At 35.7% G+C, this 8901-nt stretch overlaps 2 protein-coding genes across 2 annotated transcripts; both read left to right on the forward strand.

Annotated features, from left to right (window-relative positions):
* The first annotated feature begins 462 nt into the window (after positions 1–462).
* On the forward strand, positions 463–1106 carry LOC122091174. The gene has a single exon (XM_042661021.1). It carries the CDS (start codon positions 513–515, stop codon positions 948–950), a length of 438 nt encoding a protein of 145 aa, XP_042516955.1. The 5' UTR covers positions 463–512; the 3' UTR covers positions 951–1106.
* A 1713-nt stretch (positions 1107–2819) lies between these two features.
* On the forward strand, positions 2820–3485 carry LOC122092267 (putative nuclease HARBI1). Its single transcript, XM_042662597.1, has one exon. It carries the CDS (start codon positions 2820–2822, stop codon positions 3483–3485), a length of 666 nt encoding a protein of 221 aa, XP_042518531.1.
* Positions 3486–8901: the final 5416 nt, after the last annotated feature.

The raw sequence follows: 8901 nt of genomic DNA on the forward strand, positions 1-8901 counted from the left end.
AGGTCAATAAGAATTACGATTGGTTTGGATAGACCCGATAGAATTAAGCCTGGGCTGTATCTAGTTTGAATTAAAAGACCTTAGAATTGATTTGGATTTTTTAAAACCAGCCGGCCCATTGACACCTTAGGTGAACCTAATTTACTTTCACCCAAAAAAAACACGTGGCAAACATTTATTTTTCATTTTTCATTTTTTATTTTTTATTTTTTATTTTTGTATTAAGTAGTGGCAAACATTTTTTAACTCCATAACGACTCCACAGAACCAGAGTCAATCCTCACCGCTACTTTAGAAAAGACGAATTATTATCTCACCAATATGGTAACCGACAACGACAAGAGACCATAGCCCCCACTTTTTTCCGTGATTCTTTAAAAACCTAGGGACAATTACGTAATTCCAGCTCCACCCAAAACGTCTATAAAGTCCCCCAACTTTCCTTCACTTCCACTCCTCTTCCATCTCTTCTTTGTTCCGAAAGGAAAATAAAAACAGATCATAGGCAAGACATGACATCACAGATGATCGAAAAGCACAGAGAGAACGCGGTGATCTACCATGGCGAAGCCCTCTGCAAGGAAAAATCGATTGAGATATTATCGGAGATAGAGCTTCCCAAAGGTCTTCTCCCACTGAAAGACATGGAAGAAGTGGGCTACAACAGAGAATCTGGTTTCGTGTGGCTGAAGCAAAAGAAAGCTTTGGAACATGTCTTCCGCAAAGTGGGTAAGAAGGTCTCTTACGCAACAGAGATCACAGTTTTTGTTGAACCCAGGAGATTAAAGAAGATAAGTGGAGTGAAGACCAAGGAACTCTTTCTCTGGGTTTCTTTGTCTGATATCTATATCGATGATCCTTCTTCTGGGAAGATCACTTTCATGACTCCAGCTGGACTGTCAAAGTCGCTTCCGGTTTCTGCGTTTGAGCTTGAAGAAGAAGGAAAATAAAATTAGAATCAAAGTTTCAATCAAGTAATCGAAATACTCTTTCCTTTATCTGGGAAAGCCAGGTGAAATAAAATTCTTGGGTTTGTCTTTTTTAATGAGAATTTGTGATTCCATACCTCTACAAATCTGAATTATGAATGGATTTTCAGTTTTCTCTGTTTGTCTCTTCGAGGACCATTCCTTTATCCACAACGCGTAACGCTACCCTGCTGACGCAGGCGTACGAAACATATTAGGGGTAATGTGGTCTTTTACGTTTGTATGTGTATAATTGTAGAGATACATAAGGGGGTGTTTGATTCGGTAAATCCTCACGATGACATTCTTTAGAATGATAATTCTTAATTTTTGGAGTTTTTTGGTTCCACTAAAATAATCCTCATAAGTGATGGTCATATTTCTCATGAATAACCAATATACAAAGAATGTCTCTCAAATATGAGTTTATGTCAACACTAAAACTTAGATTTGAGCAATCATCTTAACAAGTTTATCCTCCTATCAAACACAATGAATCATCAGATATGAGAAGCATAAGACCAGACAAATGGATCAGCAAATCCATGTATGGTTCGCCATGCAGTTATGAGAAGCATACATATAGAGAACAGAGAACAGAGAACAGGGAACCTTGTTCTCCATGGAAACAAAATTGTTATTGCAAAATATCATGGCTTTTTTCCCAGTATTTTTATCACCAAAAAAAAAAAAAAAAAAAAAAAAAAAGAAAAAAAGAAGCCTATATTATTAGAGAACCTTATAGCGTTTCTATCCATGGAGTTCTTTCTGAGCCCTGATATAATCAATTTCTTCCTTAAGTTTCATCTCTAGGATCAGTAACTCTTCCCTTTCACTCTTCATGGCCTCTAATTTTTCTTGCGCTTCCTAGACTTGTTTCCTTTTGTTTTCCAATTAATCAATAGACTTTTGAAGGTCTAACCTCATATTATTGATCTCTTATCTTTCTTTCTCTAGACTTATCTTCTCCAATTCTACCTTTTTTCGGCTTTGTTAACACTTTTTTTCTTTCTCCTCAAGTAATTTCGACCTCTATGCTAAATCCTACTCTCTTTCTATTAATGCTCTTGAGTGAACTTCAAGGTCATCCTCCTTCTCCTGGATTAGTTCCTCCTTCTTATTAAGATCAACCTCCCTCAACTCATAAGCCTGTTTCTTGGTTTCAATACCTTAATATCATATTGAACTAGTTTTTTTTTTTTTTTTTTTTTTTTTTTTTTTTTTTTACGATTTTCTGGTTTTGCATACATGCTTCTATCATATGAATACATTACTGGTTTTCTGAAGTGCTTGTTTAATTCTAAATTGTAGATTTACGAAAACAAATGGATAGTGATGATGAATACGATGAGTATTATCAAAGGCGCAAGAAAGTAATAATATTTGCGGCTACTGCAATTGTTATAGCAGTGGAACAGTATAAGAAATTGTTTCCATGTAAACAACCTTATCGTAATAAGCCTCGACGTGGCTTCATTGAGACACAATGAATCATTGGACATACTAACAAGACATGCCGAAACATGATAAGAATGAGTTGAAAGACGTTCTTTAACCTATGTCAAGTGATGAGTGCCAAGGGTTTTCTGTATGATACAATTAACATTCAAGTGGAGAAACAAGTGGCTATTTTTTTGTACGCAATCGGTCACAATGTTAAGAATCGCATCCTCTTACATATGTTTAGGCATTTAGGTGAAACTATCAGTCGGTATTTCAACGGTATTTTGAGAGCAGTTCTCAAAATGTACCCGATATTGTTGAAGCCTCCGAGTACCATAACACATGAGCGAATATCAGGTAACCATAAGAGTTTTTATCTTTACTTTAAGGATTGCATTGGAGCCATAGATGGATCGCATATCCCTGCATGGGTACCAATTGCTCAACATCGAACATTTCTCGATAGGAAGGGTCGATAGGAAGGGAAATATATCGCAAAATATTTTAGCAATTTGTGATTTTGATATGAAGTTCACAGATATACTTTCTGGTTGGGAAGGATCAACATCTGATTCACAAATATTAGATGATGCTATTCATAGAGAAGGTGAGGCGAAGCTACCAGTTCCTAGAGGTAAATTCTATCTTGTAGATGCAGGGTTTGCAAACCAGAAGAGGTTCTTAAGACCCTACCGTAACGTTCGATACCACTTAAAAGAGTGGAGAAATTCGAATGTTTCACCTGTCGACAAGAAAGAATTGTTCAACTTGTGTTATTCAAGATTACGTAACATAATTGAACGGGCTTTTGGACTGTTGAAGTCAAGATTCAAGATTTTGAAAACCCAACCAGAGTATCCTTTCAAGACTCAGGCTAAGATTGTACAAGCTTGTGTTATGATACACAATCATATCCTTACCCAAAATAGTGTTCAAGAAGAAGAGGAATGGCTTGAACAGGAAAATGCAATTACAAGTGAGGATACTAATGAAGAAGCAGAAGACAGTGATGAAGGTTCTGATGTTGATGATGAAGATAACTTTGATGGATCAATTCCAAGAGGAGATGGCTGATCATATGTGGAATGATTGGATTGCAGGAGATGATTCAGATGAAGAAATGCATGATTCTTAGTCTATTTCTTCTTGTGATTCTTCATATGAATCACAAGAAGATATAGACTGAATCCATTTATCTTTTGTCCTAACTACTTGAACTAGAATTGGTTTCGTTTTAAGATTTCGTAATTTGAACTACATGAACAAGTTTTGTGTGTCTTGGTTTGTAATAACTTTTTCATATCATGGTTTACTATTAATATGTGATCTTTGGAATATTATGCTTTTTTTGGATGGTTACAATTATTTCCTTTTTTTTCTTTTTTTTTTTCCCTATGGGCTGAATATTTGATATCATAATTCATTGTAGCAAAGATGGATGCAGTTGAGGGTTCTAACTCAAAAATTGCTACATGATTTTTTGAGATATCTCACTACTATTTGAAGCGTCTTCTGCACCAACAAGAAAGTGAGAAGAATGGAGATAATGGGTTGAAAAAAGAACAATTTCAATTAGGGGTAATGTGGTCTTTTACGTTTGTCTGTGTATAATCATAGAGATACATAATTTTTTTTTTTTTTTTTTAGTAAGGAGATACATAAGTGGATAGCGTTCTTTTCTTCACTCTAAAAAATTTTTTTAGGTAAGATTTTACTCTTTAATTAGAGGATAGGTAATGAGCTAGAAGATGGTAAAGTTGCGAGAGGGGCTTTGGTGCTTTTACTCCTTTGCCACTCAAGTATTAGGGGAAAGGATTAGAAGGCAATCAGTAGAATAAAAATGCTATTTTGTTAAAGAAAAAAAATAAAAAGGAATTTCCCTAATTTAGGGGTTAGAGATAGGAGTGTCAAACAGGGATTCAGACCCTTTCTTGAGCAATGATCACCCAGGTCTACCCATAGCTATTTGGGCAATCGTCATGTACTGTGTCCAAGAGGTGATCCAACAATTGAGCATCTACTGACCAGAACAGAGGCCCTTAGAAAGAGGTGCCGAGAGTCGTTGGATCACCGCTTGGACACGTGGTAATTGCTCAAGTAGCTATGGGCAAGATCTGAGCGATCACCGCTCAAGAGAGGAGCTGGATCCATCAAACAGTATATGGATCAATTTCTGTTCTAGTTTATCGATTTTGTGTGAGAACGAGTGAAGCCCAAACATGAACCAATGAGGATTCATTGATTTTCGATTTGACTTTGGTTCAGGTTTGGTTTTGTATCAATTTACTATTTGTTTAGGTTAAATTTATTATATAAATATATTCAAAAGTATGAAAAAAATATGTTTTTCCTATGCATTAGGTTGGTAGTTTCTTTTTGGGTTATGTCAGTTTTGATATGATTTTTTAATTTGACCTCATCTAACCTCGATATGAAACATGATTCAATAATCTCATATCGATTTTGATTCGATTCTGTTTGGCTGGCTAGGTTTTGAAACCCTTTTGTTCCCAATATGGGGGCCATCATTGGAGACGTGGAGTAGTAGGATAGGATGTTAAAATAAATACCGTGGAATGATTCTTTGAACGTGAAATGTTTTACCTCGGAAAAATAAATACATTCTTTATTCAATTTTTCAAAGAGAGAAAATGGTTACCCCTAAATTTTTTATGTGAAAAGGCAACTTACGTATGTTGCGTTGAAGATAAAGAAACTATGTTAGAACGAAAAAATAAGATAGAAACTACAGAAGTTTCTGGACTGCATTTACATTCATTCATTATTCATACTTGCCGTTCTATCAATGGTAAGGCAATTTCCATTATTAAATAGTTGTGACCATCATCCTTTTGTTATTTGGGATTCCTTTTTTGTCCTTTCTAATCTAATCTTTCTGAAGAATCCCATCATCAATATGTAACATAGATATCTAGATGGATAAATATGTATCATGATCATGACTATTAACAAAAATGTATGTCGATTCATATCAATGAATTTAGCCCTAGATATTACTTTGTATTGTCATTTGTTTAGGGAAAAGTTTTCCTTCACCCATAGAGAACGAAGAATGGATGAAGTGACCTCCTAATTAGACACTTGAGACATCATACTTTATTCTCACCTCTTATTGACGAAATTGAAACTAAACACTTCTTTATTTATATGAATTATTTCACATGAGAAGGAGAGAGACAAATTAGGATAAACTGTAGAAGCTACGTTACCCCCCAGAAAAAACCCCGCCCACTTTCCATTTAATGAAAAGAAAAAACTAAAACAATACTAATAAAATCACATCAACAACAACTCAGACTACATCAATTAACCATAAAGGTAATCTATCAAACCGAAGGAAATCCTCCCCCATTCTAGAAGAAAAAGAAGCAATCACATCAATAGGTTGAATAATAGAAGGTATCCTAGACAAAAGCAAATTACACACCCAAGTGTGTATATATATATTCCAATGTAAAAATGGCATCCTTAAAACTAGAGAGGTCACCAATAATTTCCTTATTAACATCCTAGGCAATATATAGGGCACAAACATCCTCTGCAGTGAGTGCACTGAACATCAGATGGTTGAGAGGACCTCGGGATACGTGCCTAGATGCTCTCAGCCATCCGATGCTCACTGCTCACTGCAGCGAATAATTACTCGTATATAGGAACCATCAAATTTGGGACTCGCAAAGAAATGGCAAGTACCACTCCAGCCTTCACTTTGATTGCCTTAAGCCTCTTTAGGTGATAAGAATATATTGATTTTTAAATCATCTTGAAAACAAAATTATTCCAAAATATATGATTCGTCTTTTTTCTTGCTTTTGTCTTGCACAAGGCTTGAGTTTGCAAACCCTTTGTAATTTCTCATGAAAAGGCAAACTAGTGCCATTACTTTTAGTCCTACGTTGTCCATGAAGGAAAAATAATAGTGCTTCATCTATAGGAGTGAGAATTATATGGCTAGGTACGGGTTGTCTTTCAAATATGATGTCTAGGACATTTTGCGTCCCATCCTAATTGGCTTAGCACAGCAATTTAAACCGTAAATGCACAGATAGGAATCAAACCTAGGACCGCATGCCTATCCACACAATCCACAATTCACCCTAACCATCTAGGCAACCCTAGGATGGATTCATCTTATTTCCCTTCATTTCTATTATTGCAGTTTTCTAGTTTTCAAAAAGAATTTATTATTATTATTATTATTATTATTATTATTATTAAATTTTTTTCAAATCGAAGTTTGGAAATGTCCCAAAGAGGCCCAATAAGTTAATGCACGACTAATGGAAGGACCATGGAAGGAGGACAACTCTATGGTACGTAGTTGTCTTTCAAATATGAATTAACTTGATGTCCATTTAAAGGCATAATAGATCTATTATTGCTTCAAAACTTTGTTGGCTCATTATTGTTATGTAACATCAAAGTATCTGTACTTAGTTTTTGCCCTCTTTCTTCCCTTTGAATAAGATAATTGCACCTGTTAATCAAACTGAGTCGAACTTAGAATTGACCCAGTTCGTCCGTAGGTCGACTACATGTAGGATTAGGAACCTTAAATGGCCAAATCTCTATAATAAGAGGTTTTCCCACAACAAAGCAAGTTTTTGACCTAATCTCAAAAGTTTAATCTCTCTCTCCCTATTCTCTTATGCCTATCCTATTTGAGATTGTGTGTCACTAAGGATCTCCATTATATTATCCTTGGACTAAGAGGGTGGAACTTTTCCTATAGAGATTGTCACAAACCATTAATTGTCACGATTCGTGTAGAGATGACGCTTACGACAATTAGATCTATTCCACTGCGAGGAAAGCTACATCGAGGTAATGCTAGATACTCCTTTACTTTCCGCTTTATAGCACAAACGTAGAGGCTAATGAGAACATGCACAGAGGCATCAACATGAATAAGATTTTTTATTTCAGGAGTGGTGGTGTGGTAGCTTCATGGATCATTTTGTTTTGTGATTTCTATTATTTCTTTATATCATGTATGCTCATCCTTATATTGCTATGGTGTCATCCATGAACGGCACGTTGCGACGACGCCTAGAAGTGGTGATAAGTAGACAAGGCAAGTGAGAGTAAAAAATCTAACCCAAAAGCATAGCATTAGCCTAGCATCCTCGAATATTCGATCATTAACGGACAAGAGTCTAAAGTTGGTAGATGATATGAGGAGAAGAATGATAATATCGCTTGTATTTAAGAGACTTGAAAGAATGGTAACAAAACTTAGGTGTTGGACGGCTTTAACTTTGATAATTGAGAGATCAAAGTATTAGAAGTGGAGTATTTTTTTTTTTTTTTTTTTTTCAGTAAAGAATATCATTAATAAAAAATGGATGGTACAGAGATGAAATAAATCTATTGAACTAAGAATCCACCTTCGACATGGCCATTAATAGATTTTAGCTCAATCACAAAGCTACATAAACCGAAATCTAGGTCTTCTCTGAAAATCCCAACTTACATCAGATAAAACAATGTAGGAGGTCTTGACCATGAGACTGAAGCCTTAGTTCCAACACCATGTTTTGCAGGCTTATCAGCAGCGACATTGACTTCCCTGTAACAGTGAGAGATTGCCCAATTGATTTCGTTTAGATACTTCTTGAAGAATAACCATTGCTACTCAAAACGCCATGGAATTATTTGATTCCTAATGCAACTAACCACTGCATTGGAATCACTTTCAATCCAGAGATTTTCAATACCATAGTTCTAGCATGATGCAGACCATGAAAGAAAGCAACGAATTCTACCATGATATTAGTCCCAATATCTTCATAATATGAGAAGCAAAGGAAAGGATTGTCTTTATCATCTCGAAGAATTCCTCTTGCTCCAGAAGACCCCGGATTCCCAAAGGCACATCCATAGATATTTAGCTTGTAGTAAGAAGGAAAAGTCCAAATTAATTCCTGAATTTTTTGAGTAGCCATCTTGTGATGGAAACCTGAAATTGAAGATATCTACATAGGCAAAAGGCAGGAGAAATCCTGTAGATCTCTCAAAACTACTCGAACCACACAAGAGGGAGGATGGTTCATATCATCAAAATTCCTTCTATTTCTTTCATTCCAAATATGCATGGGGATGATAACACAAAGAGGCAGCCACGGTCTTTTACAGGGGACGATTGCAGCTTTTCTTTTCCACCAACAAAATAAATCTTCCACAGAAGGAAAACTAGACCATCCTTGGTAAAAAAAAAAAAAAAATTGAAGAAATCTATATAGGCAAAAGGCAGGAGAAATCCTGTAGATCTTTCAAAACTACTCGAACCACACAAGAGGGAGGATGGTTCATATCATCAAAATTCCTTCTATTTCTTTCATTCCAAATATGCATGGGGATGATAACACAAAGAGGCAGCCACGGTCTTTTACAGGGGACGATTGCAGCTTTTCTTTTCCACCAACAAAATAAATCTTCCACAGAAGGAAAACTAGACCATCCTTAAAAA

Source organism: Macadamia integrifolia, chromosome 10 (assembly GCF_013358625.1).
Source record: "Macadamia integrifolia cultivar HAES 741 chromosome 10, SCU_Mint_v3, whole genome shotgun sequence".
In the NCBI taxonomy this organism is placed as follows: domain Eukaryota; kingdom Viridiplantae; phylum Streptophyta; class Magnoliopsida; order Proteales; family Proteaceae; genus Macadamia; species Macadamia integrifolia.

What these genes read in the sequence shown, in the direction of transcription:
- LOC122091174 (XM_042661021.1), top strand. Translation starts at nt 513, where the DNA reads ATGACATCACAGATGATCGAAAAGCACAGAGAGAACGCGGTGATCTAC.
- LOC122092267 (XM_042662597.1), top strand. Translation starts at nt 2,820, where the DNA reads ATGGATCGCATATCCCTGCATGGGTACCAATTGCTCAACATCGAACAT.